This window comes from Apiospora hydei (genome assembly GCF_038363865.1).
Source record: "Apiospora hydei strain CBS 114990 chromosome Unknown utg000005l_segment0_segment0, whole genome shotgun sequence".
Lineage (NCBI taxonomy): Eukaryota > Fungi > Ascomycota > Sordariomycetes > Amphisphaeriales > Apiosporaceae > Apiospora > Apiospora hydei.
Window position 1 is genome coordinate 4623316 of NW_027117364.1, and position 13573 is coordinate 4636888.

Genomic DNA, 13573 nt, shown 5'->3' on the forward strand with positions numbered 1-13573 from the left:
TGCCAGCTGACGAACCACAGCTGGCAGCTCGGAAAAGGCGATAATGAGGCCGACTTGACTGCGCTGCGAAGAGCTATGGATGAGCCCCCTGTTCCCTTGCTGTTAAGTAATACGACGGCAACGTCGGCCCCGAAGCGGAACTGCTGGCGGACGGGTGGACGGAGGAGTTGATGTTGCTACTGGTGCGGGTATGCTGAAGCTTTACCAGGAGAGGGGCAAGACGCATGATGTGACGTTGGCCCAGATCTAGATCCGGCTCGGGTCAAGTAGATGCTGACTGTCGCATTCCAATACTGCAGAAACGAGGCCAAGAGTTGGAGATGAATTGGAGTTCTGAAGTAAATGGCCATGTTCTTGAGATACCGGTAACCACTCCCTCATCAAATCTCGCTTATCGGGTTGAAGTCTGATTCGTGGAGTGAGACAAGACAGGGACGGCACGCTTCTCCTCTCCCCGCATTCTCCGCACTTCCCCAAGGAGCAGAGTCGGTCGATCTGTGGTCCTCATGAGGAGACTACTGTAGTATTCCATAGAGGACTTGGCCCATATGTGTACTTACCCGTCTTAGAAGGTGGATCTCCATGTAACCCCGGGGTAAAACTCATCGAAATTCACATTTACCCGCCCGGGTCAAACCAGCTAGTGGCATGTTCTCTACCGGGCAGCGTCTGCGACCACCCACGCTATCCGGATGGGGACCTGTTAATCCGATCATGAATATAGGGCTGGGCTATTACTTAAAGACTCGTGGCGTCGTTCCTCCAGCCAGGATGTTGCGTTGTTTCTGTATCGTCGCCTTGCACATCCAGCAGGTATTGTCCTTTTCAGCAGAAGAGTACACTGTCCGGCTCGGAGTGGGTACATCGCACCACCCTCCTTCGACTCATTCTCAAGCAGCAGCCATGGTCAAGCAACCAGGCTCCCCAGCCGCCCTGGCGACGTTGCTGTTGACAGCGGCGTCGGGGTGGTGGGTCAGGGGACGCCATTCGTCTGCGATGGGTCGGGCGCGGCCCCGTACGAGGCAACGAAAGAATACATTGGGTGCTTCCGAGACCCGAACGTGAGCATCCTCGGCGAAGCCAAGATCAGCACCATCGCCATGACCCCCAATATTGCGCCAATTGGTGTGGCTCGCGCGGGTTCGGGTTCAGCGGCATGATCTTCGGGACGTAAGTCGTGAAACCCCCAAATCCACATCGTGTTCATGCTCCTTGCTGCAAAAGACTGACTCGACGATGTACGGCTAGTCAATGCTTCTGCGGATCGACGCCGGACTACAGCAGAGCGACCAACACTAGCGACGGCGCATGCAGCTCGAAATGCGCCATTGAGCCCTCACTCTATTGTGGAGGACAATACACGTATGTTCCGACCAGTAGCCCCTATCCGAGATTGTAGAGTCTGACGGAACGCAGGAACTCCCTGTACAAGATTACGAACCCCCAGGGAGAGCCTTCCGACGGCACCAACAGCTCCCCTAACCCGCCGGCATGCCAGACCAACCCCCTCTGCAGCCACGCCGTTTGCGACACTTCGAAAAGCATCTCGGAGCGTGTCGCGGCACTCGTCAACGACTTCAACCAGCAGGAAAAGATCCTGAACCTCATCGATGCGTCCGCCGGATCCGCGCGCCTCGGTCTCCCGGCGCACGAGTGGTGGAGCGAAGCCACGCACGGCGTCGGCTCAGCCCCGGGCGTGCAATTCCCCAAAGCGCCGCGCGACTTCAACCACGCGACCAGCTTCCCCGCGCCCATCCTGACGGCAGCCTCGTTTGACGACGCGCTGATGCGGGCGGTGGGAGACGTGGTCGGGATCGAGGGCCGCGCCTTCGCGAACCACGGCTTCTCCGGCTTCAACTACTGGGCGCCCAACATGAACCCGTTCCGCGAGCCGCGGTGGGGACGGGGCCAGGAGACGCCCGGCGAGGACGTCCTGCTCGTCCGGCGCTACGTGCAGAACTACGTGACGGGCATGCAGGGCGACGACCCCGACGACAAGCTCGTCATCGCCAACTGCAAGCACTACGCCGCCTACGACCTCGAGAGCGGCCGGCACGGCAACAACTACAACCCGTCCCAGCAGGACCTGGCCGACTACTACCTCTCGGCCTTCAAGACGTGCGTGCGCGACACGCACGTGGGCTCCATCATGTGCTCCTACAACGCCGTCGGCGGCATGCCCACGTGCGCGAGCCCGTACCTACTGCAGGACGTGCTGCGGGAGCACTGGGGCTTCGAACAGAAGGACTACCACTTCGTCGTCTCGGACTGCTCCGCCGTGACGGACATCTGGCAGTGGCACAACTTCACCGACACCGAACAGGCGGCCGCGTCGGTCGCGCTCAATGCGGGGACGGACCTCGAGTGCGGCAACTCGTACCTCAAGCTAAACGAGTCGCTCGCTGGCGGCGAGACTACTGAGGCGCGCATGGACGAGGCGCTGACGCGGCTTTACAAGGCCCTGTTTACCGTGGGCTACTTCGATGGCGGTGCCCACAGCGCTCTGGGCTGGTCCGACGTCTCGACGGCAAAGGCGACCGAGCTCGCCTATCGCGCGGCTGTCGAGGGCATGACCCTCATCAAGAATGACGGGCTCCTGCCGCTGGCCAACAACTACAGGTCCGTCGCGCTAGTCGGGCCTTTCGCCAATGCCACGACGCAGATGCAGGGCGACTACTCGGGCAAGGCCCCCTTCCTGCGCAGCCCCCTGATCGCCTTCACGAGCGGCAACCAGAGCTGGACCGTCAACTACGCGCTGGGCACCGGCATCAGCGGAACCAACACGACGGGATTCGCTGCCGCGCTCGAGGCCGCCGAGAAGTAGGACCTGGTCATCTACTGCGGCGGCGTCGACAACAGCATCGAGAACGAGACGCTGGACCGCAAGAACATCGCATGGCCCGGTAACCAGTTGGAACTCGTTAGCGAGCTCGCGAAGCTGGGCAAGCCGCTGGTGGTTGCGCAGTTCGGCGCGGGCCAGGTCGATGACTCGGCCTTGCTTGCAGATGAGAGTGTCAACGCGCTGCTCTGGGCCGGCTACCCCAGCCAGGACGGCGGCACGGCGCTGTTTGATATTCTGACCGGCAAGAAGTCGCCCGCTGGACGGCTGCCCATCACGCAGTACCCGCCACATACGCCGACGAGGTCAGCATGTTCAATATCGACCTGCGGCCGAACACGACAGCCAATTTCCCGGGTCGCACCTACATGTGGTACACGGGTGAGCCAGTGGTACCGTTCGGGCACGGGCTGCACTACACCAAGTTCAACTTCACGTGGGAGTCGACCCTCGAGAAATCATACGTCATAGCCGACGTGGTAGCCGCCGCCAAGGGTGATGATGGTGGTGTGTTGAACGACATAGCGCCCTTCGCGAAAGTGTCGGCGCGCGTGACCAATATCGGCCAGCGCGCATCCGACTACGTCGGGCTCCTGTACCTCTCGAACCAGAACGCGGGACCGGAACCGCGGCCCAATAAAGTGCTGGTATCGTACGACCGGCTGCACGACCTCGAGGCCGAGGGGGCGAAACACTGCTGGAACTTCCCCTCACGCTCGGTTCGCTGGCCCGCGCCGACGAGAACGGCGACCTGACCATCTTCCCCGGAGAGTACAAGCTGGCGATCGATAACGACGAGAGCTTGACGTTCGAGTTCTCGTTGACGGGCGAGCCGGCGGTTATTGAAACGTTGCCCACGCCCAAAGAGAGCTATGAGTTCAGCGTGCCGGTTCATATGCAGCCGGAATCGACGGAGGCTATGAGTCCAAGCTAGGCTAGACTTCAGTATTGTGGTAAAACAGAAGTGTGCAAGGAGTGGTGACAAATTTGATATATTGACCCCAAGTCTGGGAAGTTAGGATGCCTACTATCGCCCCTTCCATCGCATCTTTGCCACCCACTTGGCAAACTGCACAATCTCGTTCTGCTCAAGTAGGCGATCGACAGTGTAGTAGTACCGCGCCAGGTCCTCGTGGGAAGCAAAGCGGTGGACGGCGCGATGGCACGCGGCGCAGAGCCAGGCGACGTTCTGCAAGTCTTCCGGCTTGTGCCAGCCGCGCTTGATAGCCTTGGCGTGCACGAAGCGCGGGATCAGGTGGTGGTACGTCAGCGGCACCCAGTCGCGGCCGCAGAGCTCGCAGCCGGCCTCCTGCGCGGCCTTCTTGGACGCCGAGGGCGCGGGCGGGACCGCCGTGACCGATTCCAGCAGAGAGGTGAGGGCGGGCGTCAGGAGAGTCGCGAGGTCCTCTTGCGTCGCCTCGCGCAGGAGGCCGTACGCGTGCAGCGACTCGGCAACCGAGGGGTCCAAGGTCGGCAGCAGGAGGGCCGACGAGACGTCGCTGCTGGTCAGGGGCAGGGTGTATCGCGACTGCAGGGGCCCGTCGTCCTTCTGGTCCTGTTTCCAGATGTAGTAGTCCAGTGTCTGCAGGTCGGGCGGGAGGCTGCTGTAAATCTCGGTGGCGATGTAGTCTATGAAGTCCGCCAGGTCTTCGGCGGTGGTATCCTGTGCCGTGCTTGGCGAGGGTTCCAGATTGCTGTCTGATACCGACGTCCCGTTGTTGGGGCGCGTCGCAGATGCGGCAGATGCAGGCGCAGACGTGGTGCTGCCTCGGGACGTAGCTTTGGCTCTGCGTCTCGCCTTCGGCTGGGGTTTGGAGACCTTTTCGATGAGGACGGTGGCCAGACAATCCCGAAAGAGGTCAAAATTCTTCTGGTAATCTTGCTCTGGCTCCGACTCTCCCGCCATTTTCCTTCACATGTTGGGTCGACGGGAGTATATGAAAAGGGCCTTGCTCAATAAACCAAGAAAAGAGCAGCAAAGTGTAACCACCGCATGGAAAAGGTATTGGAAGCTCAGAGGCTCTGTGGTTCAGAGGTATGCACCAAATATTTGGCGGGGGCGGGGGCGGGGTCCTTGGTTGCCACACAGCTGAAATCTAGCCCCGCAGAGCCTCAGCTGCAGGGCTGTTGCCGCTAAAGAAATTCCATTTGAAGCCATTCTGGATATGTACACTCATACGTATGATATAAGATCAGAACTTATTTATTCTCGATATTTCTGCTGCTCTCTTTGAGTCCAGCTCATAAGAAATGCTGTAACGTTATTGGTGTTGAATGCAGGACCAGTTTGTGCTCCTCGTTCGCAATTAGTCGAGGATGCTTACTTAGCCCCTTCAACTTCAGGGGAAGTTCATTGCTTAGACCAGGCAAAAAATATGGTCGCCTGCTGCTTCCCATATACCAGTCAGACAACTAGATTATCGGCGGCAATTGTCCGGAGTTCTGTGTGTTGGATAAAGAGAAACTAATGCTTCTTCACCATTTTGACCTTTTCACCAGAGCGACAAGTACTACCCTCTACGTAACCTAAATCATCCGATTGCAATGATGTCGGAGGTCAAATCCCACCCCTATTCTATGTTGACGGACAGTCAATTGGGCCCCCATGTCCCGCGATTCTACCGCATTCACGGCGCGGGGCCTCGATATTATCCCCAGTGAACACTTGCTAGGTGTGGTACTGACCTACTTGATCCTTCGCAGGCTGGTTGAGCCCTATGAACGCATCATATCATATCAAACAGGAAACGTCCCGCCGCAGCAGCTGGATTGGTGGGCCGACGACGTCTTTGGATCGGACCCGAGTGCCCTCCACGGCAATCTGCGCCCCGACGTTTTCCACTTGCTAACTGAGAACCTTGATCTCTTCATGTTTGATTGCTCTATTTGTGGCCCATGTTGGCTAAGACTGGTGTGTAGAGATTCATTTTGGAAAGGAACAGCTTGACTTGAAGATTTTCCGGATCGCTAGCGACAGGAAACTGCGAAAGGTACTTACCTAACATGTGTTCCTAGATGTACGTGGTAGGCGGAGGAGCCCGTCATTTTGGGCAGTGTGAACCCCCAAACCCCGCATCAATCCACGCCCCGTCAGCCAGTGCTTACAGGAATGTGACGTCTCCTCGAACCGAATCGGGCATTTCGCTTTGCCACCTTACCATCGAACCATCGACGGAGTGGATGGAGCATCATCTTCTACCTTCTACCAAATGCACATCACCGATGCAGCAGAAGACTATTATGTCTCCCGGCAAAACCGTCATCGCCTTCGACCTGTACGGCACCCTGCTTTCCACCGAGTCAATTGCACACGAACTGGCCAGGTTTTACGGCGAGCAGGAGGCCAAGACCCTTGCTGCGTTATGGCGTCAATACCAGCTCGAATACACCTGGAGAATCAATTGCATGGGTGAGTGATCCTGAGAACATTCTATGCATATTCGTACGTCGCCGAAGATGAACGTCACTCACGCGATGGTTTGCCTTTTTGGTCCATCACAGGGCAGTACAGGTCGTTCCATGAGATCACGCACAGTGCGCTGAAGCACGCATTGGCGGAACGCGCACTCGAGATCTCGGAGCAGGATTCCCGTGAGCTCATGAAGGCATACGACAGACTGCATGTCTTTCCCGAGGTATCGGCCGCGATGGAGCTCTTGAAGGAGAAAAGCGACCAGATCGACGTCTTCGTGTTCTCTAACGGCACTGACGCCATGGTGGGCAACTCTGTCAAGTCTTCCCCAGACCTCGGTCCCCATGCGGGCTTATTCAAATCACTGGTCACGGTGGAAGCCGTCAAGGCCTACAAGCCTGATATGCGAGTCTACGCGCACTTAGTCGAGCAGGTCGGCAAGGAAGGCAGCAACGACGACGTTTGGGTTGTGAGCGCTAACCCATTCGATATCACGGGCGCCAAGGCTGCAGGCTTGAAAACTGCTTTTATTGACAGACCTGGCAAAGGGTGGATTGATCGCCTCGACGAGACCAGCCAGCCGACCATTGTTGCTTTGGGGGTCGAGGGGGCCGTGAAATCGATTCTTTCCACGGCCGGCAGCTCGTGATTAGCCTGGCCAATATCTCGATATGACCTGTCGATCACCGAACATGACGATATCGCTCCTCTGCTCCGGTGCTCTCCGCCGAGTCACGCGCTCACCTGACCAGTCTGCAAGATTCAAACATCAAGTGATCCAATTTCGTTGATCCGATCTTTAAGAAGGTGGCCGGTGTCTCAAATTCTCTCTCGTTTATTAGTAACGTCACAGGGAATAAATTCCGATACTCCACCTGCACCTACTTACCTTATCGTCTACAGTCGGCGACTCGGCGCTGGCTTCGAACTTGTCACGGCTGGCAATGGCTCGCGGCCCAGTTGATGCACACCATCCAGGCCGATCGGCGTACCATTTAATGCTATTTCTACCTTTTGCTGCACATTTACGGGTCTTCAATCGGTACAGACGAAATTTGCAGGGGGTTGCGCAGCCTGTTGGGTCTTTCACTACGTATGAGGGGAGCGAAGTGAGACATTGGTCGGAACTATTCATCCACGGCAACAGGTACGGGCTGGGCCGCAGAACCCAACCTCCTCATTGGATAGAAATTGACAGTCGAATAGCAAACAACAAACAGCAAGCTGGATCCAGGGAATTCCATGAAAACCAAGATCACCATTAGCCGCCCCGCCCACCCCTAGCCCCGAGGGTTTGACCTTGCTTCCGCTGAAACGCAAGTGGTCCGATGCGGAAAGGTCAGACGGCAAGAACATGCGAGGTCGTGTTTCTATACTCTGAACTGAGTTATCTACAACCCGGGTATCCTCGTATCCAGGAAGGTGTTCGTGAACTATGTAAGATAGGTTGATTTCGGCAGCGACGACAATAGCTACGGCGGGTAAGTTGACGAAGGGGTCCGTACCACCCGACAGAGCACCAGAGACATGATGTGCGTTTTACTCCAGTCGGTTGGTTCTCGTGTGTGGCGCATGTCAACCACCTGAAAGTGTCCAAAAACGGTTCGAATTGGAAACAGTCGAGAAGGCGTTGTCGATCGAATGCCATACACGCCCCAAAAAGGGCTAGCCCATGATAGGGTTCAAGACAATTTTGAATCGTCCGGTCGCTTAAGGTTGTTGGCTGCTCCACCCCGTCTCCTTTGGAAAAGTTAAGGCTCAGCGGGTGGTCCAGTTAGCACGGTAATGAACGCCTTCCAGTCGGGATTCGGGAGGCTGAATCTGAGGTGGGATGCTGCTTGCTCGATTCGACCGGCCAAAACGTCTCACCGCAGTGACAATGATCGTCGAGAAGGCCAGGAGCTTATGCGAACCACACGTAAATACGGAGCGCTCATTGAATCTGTTTGCTGAGGAGCAGCTGCAAATTGTTTTACGGATCCAGTCTAAGCCAAGGCCGTGGTTCTTATGGCAGACTAACGAATGATTCGATAAGGTAGGCACCTGGAGCATATTCCCATACATAGATCCCCTGAGTCTTAAGTCTGCGACAAGGGTTCCGCAACTAGCAATGCCCTCACATATAGCCTTTCTTGGCACGTTCATGGCAACCCGAGAAGGGTCTTAGCAGCCTCATCGGTCTCTGTCCTCGGAGTAAGACGGTGGTAAACTTGCTAAGATACCGACCACCCCCATGTCCCTGCTTCACACCACTATGCAACGCATGGTGGCGAGTAGAGACAACCTCGTGGGTCGCCCCAAAGGTGGTCGGTTGCCAAATCCTTTCCGCCGTCCCATCTTCAGGGTACTTTAAAGGAGGAAATCCGTACTTCCTATTCTGCAAATATTTCACATCAAAATCCTCATTCATTCTCTACTGCAACATAGAGAAGAGTGTCACACATCATGTATTCATTTACGAAAGCACTGGCCCTGAGCTTGCTCCTGCCGGGAGAAGTCTTTGCGGCCGTCAGAAACTACCATTGGAACCTGACCTACGAGTCCATCCCCGGAACGGCGAAAGAAGCGATTCTCATAAACGGCAAATGGCCACCAGAGTCGATCGAGGTGAACCAGCACGATAAAATTGTCTTGACGGTCGTCAACGATCCCCTCAAGGGGGTTGCCGATGGCGTCACGTTACACGCACATGGCTTCTGGCAGAAGGATAACAACTGGCAGGATGGCCCCTTGGGGGGTAACACAATGGTGAGAAGTTTCGATGTTGTTCATTGGTTCCCAGTTACTGACAATTCCGAAGTGATATTAAGCAAGGAGACAAACAAACGTGAGTTTATATATATGTGTATGCCAAAGCGTATCGTCAAATACTTATCAATATATCTAGATACACATGGGATGCCGCCAATCCAGGCACCTTTTGGGTCCACAGTCACCATCCAGCGTAAGCTTGTCTTCCTGTGAACCTCTCCCTTTTTTTGTCAACATGCACTAATATTCCTCTCAGGCAATATCCACATGGACTACGATCACCTCTTATTGTACGATCGGCGGAGGAGCCCGCATATTACGGCTACGACGCCCAATCCGACTACGTGATGGATGTGACTGATAACGTAAGAACTCCGGAGAATAAGTGAGAGTGGCACGAACTAGGCCGAACTGACACCCGCTAGTGGCTTCAATCCATGAAAGATGTCGATGCGGAATTCAAGACCGGCCGCTGCTGTTTCGATTACGAGGAGTATACGCTTTGTGGAATGGAAGTCCCGCCTGACAGTGAGCAGTAACCTTCCTCGATTCCATCCGAGAGATGCTAATATGTCGACCTCTTAGATGCTTTGGTACACGACGATCTCAGCACCGTCCACACTTACCAAGCGCAGAAGTCCAAGTACATGCGAGTCCGGATCATCAACATGTCGGCCTCTTCTTCCTTCTACGTTTTCGCCGACAACGAGGCGGTCGAGATGATTGTCATCGAGACCGACGGCGTGCCGCTCAAGAACACCAAGGACGCCATTGTCAAGTCCCTCCAGATCCACCCCGGCCAGCGCTACAGCGTGCTTGTCCGTTCGGACAAGAGCTTCAACATCTACTCCGTCGTGGACCCTGATCAGTACTCGGGTAACTCGTGCCAGCAACTGTACGACTTCCCCTCGGGGGCGGACAAGAATGTCGGAGCCGGTTTCCGCAGCGGGCGGGCCCATGGTGGTGATGTCCATTCGAGATGCCTTGAGATCGATGGTCCCGCTGGAAGCCATGCCGATAAGGATAATGTAAGACGCTGGGGCGCCGCTTGGGGGCTCAGGCGCATGGCGAGGCACATGTCCCAGGTAATGCTCAAGGCCCTGGCCGCTCTCACGGCCCTGGCAGAGCTCAGGCCCCTCACGGCGGCTGGGGCGGTTTCCGGGGAAGCGGCAACGGTTATTTCCCTAAAGGCAAGGGAAAAGACAGCATGTATGACGAGCGAGATGGTGTCGACGACAAAACGCCTGCCGACAAAGGCCACAAGACGACCGACAAGGGCAGCAAGACTGAGGATAACAAGGATACCAAGGCTCAAGATAAGGACACTACGAAGGGCACCGAGGCCACGAAGACCACCGAGGCCGCAAAAAGCACCGAGACCGCAAAGAACACCGAGGCCACAAAGGACACTGAGACTACAAATAAAACCGAGGCCAGCGGGTGGAACTATGCCCTCATGGCAACGGCTCACTTCGACCTTGGAGATGGTCAGGTTCCCAAGCCGTATTTCCGCCCGACGACTTTCTGCAAGGACACGAGCAAGCCGTGCTACGTGCGATACACGGACGATAGGCGCCAGAGTCTGATCAACCTCCCTATCCACGCCGCAGACGTACGCCAACAGCTGGACGAGTCTTGGTCTATCAACGGGAGGCTGCAGCCCAAGAACGCCGAGCCCCGTCTCGTGTTTGATGAAAACTCCATCCTCATCGATGTCCGCCTCACAGCCCGCCCGGTACCCTTGCGGTTCGGCAACATGAACGACAAGGACTGGGAGGTCCCCGAGGTCCCACTCCTGCTGCGCCAGACGCAGACGCGGGGGTGATTGCCCGAAGGCGAACTTGGTTTCGGGCGAGGAAGTTGATCTGGCGTACGGTTCCAACAACACCTGGTTCGCGGAGAAGGGTACCAAGGTTTTCTTCATCGTCGGGTCTGAGACCGGTCCTCACCCATGTGAGTCAAGACACCCCCACCCACACTACATCAAGGGAATCCCGTTGGGGCTGAAGTAACTGACACATGAATTACCCTAGTCCACTTGCACGGCCATGATTTCCAGGGTAAGTTCAGATTTGCCTCTACCGCCTTCACACGTGAAAACCGAGCAGTACACTAACAATAGCACAGTTCTCCACGTGGGTGACCCGGATCCCGCTCTGGCTCCCGTAGATCGCCTCAACTCTACCAACGTCCGCCTCCCCACAGCCGACGATCTCAGATCCGGTAACATCACCATGCTCGACAACCCCCTCCGTCGCGATACCATCTTCATCAACAGCAAGACGTTCTCCATCATTGCCATTACGGCTAACAACCCTGGCGCGTAAGTAGAACCCTTCCTCCCTGCACTCTTACCATTCCATCTTTCAGGTTCTCTCATCGGTATATATGTAACTAACACCCTTTTCCAACAGTTGGTTCTTCCACTGCCACAACGACTTCCACTCCGACACGGGCATGGCCGGTACCCTCCTCGTCGACTCGCCCGATGACTACCTGTGGAACAACCACAGGGTCGGCCAGGCCGTCTGGGACCAGTGCGGCTTCAAGATGCCCAACGGCGGTGGCTTCGACGACTGGAAGGCGACGTGCTGCTCCGACCCCAACACGTGTGGACCGGCAGCCAACCCCTTGACATAATGATATGTCACGAAGGTGAATCTCAAGCTTTTGCTTGAGGCACTCAAAGCAGAGAAGAGTGGGTCTCTGATGAATCTAATACTGTACAGGGGATCGGGACTGGGATCGGAGGGCGGCGAACGCTCTCTTGACGTGTATATGACTTGTTTTGCTTTTACTTTCATTTCTGTTTGGACATTTATATTACGATCATGACGACACAAACTGGCTGGTGGGAGCAAGTTCTTAATTATTTAATTAGATACGTGGTATATAGATCAAAAGCCTCATGCACTAGCCATCCTTCATTGGCAATAAATACTACGTCTTTTCCAAGTTTATCCCCCCACCATTCCTCCAGACAGTGCTTAGATCTTTGTATCCTCGAAAAACGAAAACAAAAAGAGGCTTAGTAGATGACGGGCCACCCACCGTCGTAGCGGAGGAGGTTGAGTCCGATCTGGGCCGTGCCGGCGTTGTTGTAGTAGTGGTACGCGAGCACGTCGGCGTCGTTGTCGGTGAAGACGGCGTTGTGGCCGGGGCCATGCACGGCGCCGTGGCTGGACATCATCTGGGTGCCGCCGCCCTGCATCATGTCGACGCCGGCCTTGTCGAGGAAGGGCCCGGTGACGCTGTTGGAGCGGCCGACCATGATGCGGTAGGTGCTCTGGGCGCCCTGGCAGCACTTGTCGAAGGAAACCCAGAGGTAGTAGAAGTTGTCGTGGCGGGTGATGAAGGGGGCCTCGACGGCGCCGCCGGCGTTGGGGCGCGAGGCCAGGTTGATGAGCGGCCGGCTGTCGGAGCGCTTGCCCGTCGCGGGGTCCAGCGCCACCATCTTGATGCCCGACCAGAAGGAGCCGAAGGAGAGGAACCAGCGGCCCTGCGCGTCGACGACGAGGTTGGGGTCGATGGCGTTGAAGTCGCTCTTGGCGTTGGACTCGACGACGACGCCGTGGTCGGTCCAGGAGCCCGAGGCGCCCGTCGGGCTCGTGGCCAGGAAGATGGCCGACTTGGTCGTGCCGAAGCTCGAGGCCGAGTAGTACATGTAGTACTGGTTGTTGTGGAAGGACAGGTCGGGGGCCCAGAGGTTGCGCTGGCCCTTGCCGGTGTAGGGCTCGGTCCAGGGCGCGCCGTTGGGGAAGGCGGCGCCCGCGTCGCGCCAGACGGTGCGGTCCGTCGAGGTCTTGAGGCCGACGTTGTCGGCCGTGAAGGCGGCCAGGTAGCCCCCGTCGGGCTTCTTGATCACCGTCGGGTCGTGCCAGAAGGTGTCGCCGCTGACGGGGCCCGGGCCGATGTTCTGGCGGTTCTGGAGCAGGGGCGGGTAGGCCACGGCGGCCCCGCTGAACAGGGCCCAGACGGCGGAGCGCAGGGTGAACATGGTGAGTGAATGAGTGATGGTGAGTGGGTTATTATAACGAATGAATGTGATCGGTTTGCGGTGATCGTCAGGAAAGAAGAAGTAGTATGGCGATCACGAACATGGCCATCTTCTTATACAATATAGAGGCAGTAGGGCTGCTTGGCGCTCGTTACGACTTAGAGGCTGACGGTAATTATGGGAGAGATGGTCCATCCATGCTGTTTCGGCATTGATATAATCTCGGGCATTTCGCTGCAACTGGCTTGGGGCCGTGACGGGGTAAAGCGCAAAATCCACCAATCGCAAGCGCTGGCGCCGGATCCGTCCACCAATTGCGCAGAAACTCGAGAAACCATGGTTGTCGTTCGGGGGGACAGGCTCCGTGCGTCTTGTATCAGGACAGCGCGACTCGTGGGAGGGTGACAGCCATCGGCCCCTGCGGCGATCTCTTTCAACGGTGCCCTTGAACGGCGCCACCAGCCCGGACGTTTCAGACGAGCCTGTCCCCCCCTGGGACCCGCACGCATGGGAACCGCGCGATGACCGTCCGATGATCTGGACAAACCCGGGAACTTGGTCGTACTATAGCATT

At 56.7% G+C, this 13573-nt stretch overlaps 5 protein-coding genes across 5 annotated transcripts; 3 read left to right on the forward strand and 2 right to left on the reverse strand.

Annotated features, from left to right (window-relative positions):
* Positions 1–1156: 1156 nt before the first annotated feature.
* PG997_006925 (uncharacterized protein) lies at positions 1157–3773 on the forward strand (the record flags this gene model as incomplete). Its single annotated transcript, XM_066811240.1, has 6 exons — positions 1157–1170; positions 1249–1362; positions 1417–2820; positions 2860–3120; positions 3150–3558; positions 3582–3773. The coding sequence occupies 6 exons, from the start codon at positions 1157–1159 to the stop codon at positions 3771–3773; spliced, it is 2394 nt and encodes a 797-aa protein (XP_066670163.1).
* Positions 3774–3866: 93 nt separating this feature from the next.
* On the reverse strand, positions 3867–4745 carry PG997_006926 (uncharacterized protein; the record flags this gene model as incomplete). Its single annotated transcript, XM_066811241.1, has 1 exon — positions 3867–4745. One exon carries the CDS (start codon positions 4743–4745, stop codon positions 3867–3869), a length of 879 nt encoding a protein of 292 aa, XP_066670164.1.
* A 1334-nt stretch (positions 4746–6079) lies between these two features.
* On the forward strand, positions 6080–6900 carry PG997_006927 (haloacid dehalogenase- type II; the record flags this gene model as incomplete). Its single annotated transcript, XM_066811242.1, has 2 exons — positions 6080–6248; positions 6341–6900. 2 exons carry the CDS (start codon positions 6080–6082, stop codon positions 6898–6900), a joined length of 729 nt encoding a protein of 242 aa, XP_066670165.1.
* A 1796-nt stretch (positions 6901–8696) lies between these two features.
* PG997_006928 (uncharacterized protein) lies at positions 8697–11642 on the forward strand (the record flags this gene model as incomplete). The annotated part of the gene is made up of 11 exons (XM_066811243.1): positions 8697–8999; positions 9062–9078; positions 9139–9195; positions 9259–9367; positions 9428–9530; positions 9588–10030; positions 10135–10788; positions 10859–10955; positions 11036–11062; positions 11130–11325; positions 11417–11642. The coding sequence occupies 11 exons, from the start codon at positions 8697–8699 to the stop codon at positions 11640–11642; spliced, it is 2232 nt and encodes a 743-aa protein (XP_066670166.1).
* A 388-nt stretch (positions 11643–12030) lies between these two features.
* On the reverse strand, positions 12031–12999 carry PG997_006929 (arabinan endo-1 5-alpha-L-arabinosidase; the record flags this gene model as incomplete). Its single annotated transcript, XM_066811244.1, has 1 exon — positions 12031–12999. The coding sequence occupies one exon, from the start codon at positions 12997–12999 to the stop codon at positions 12031–12033; it is 969 nt and encodes a 322-aa protein (XP_066670167.1).
* Positions 13000–13573: the final 574 nt, after the last annotated feature.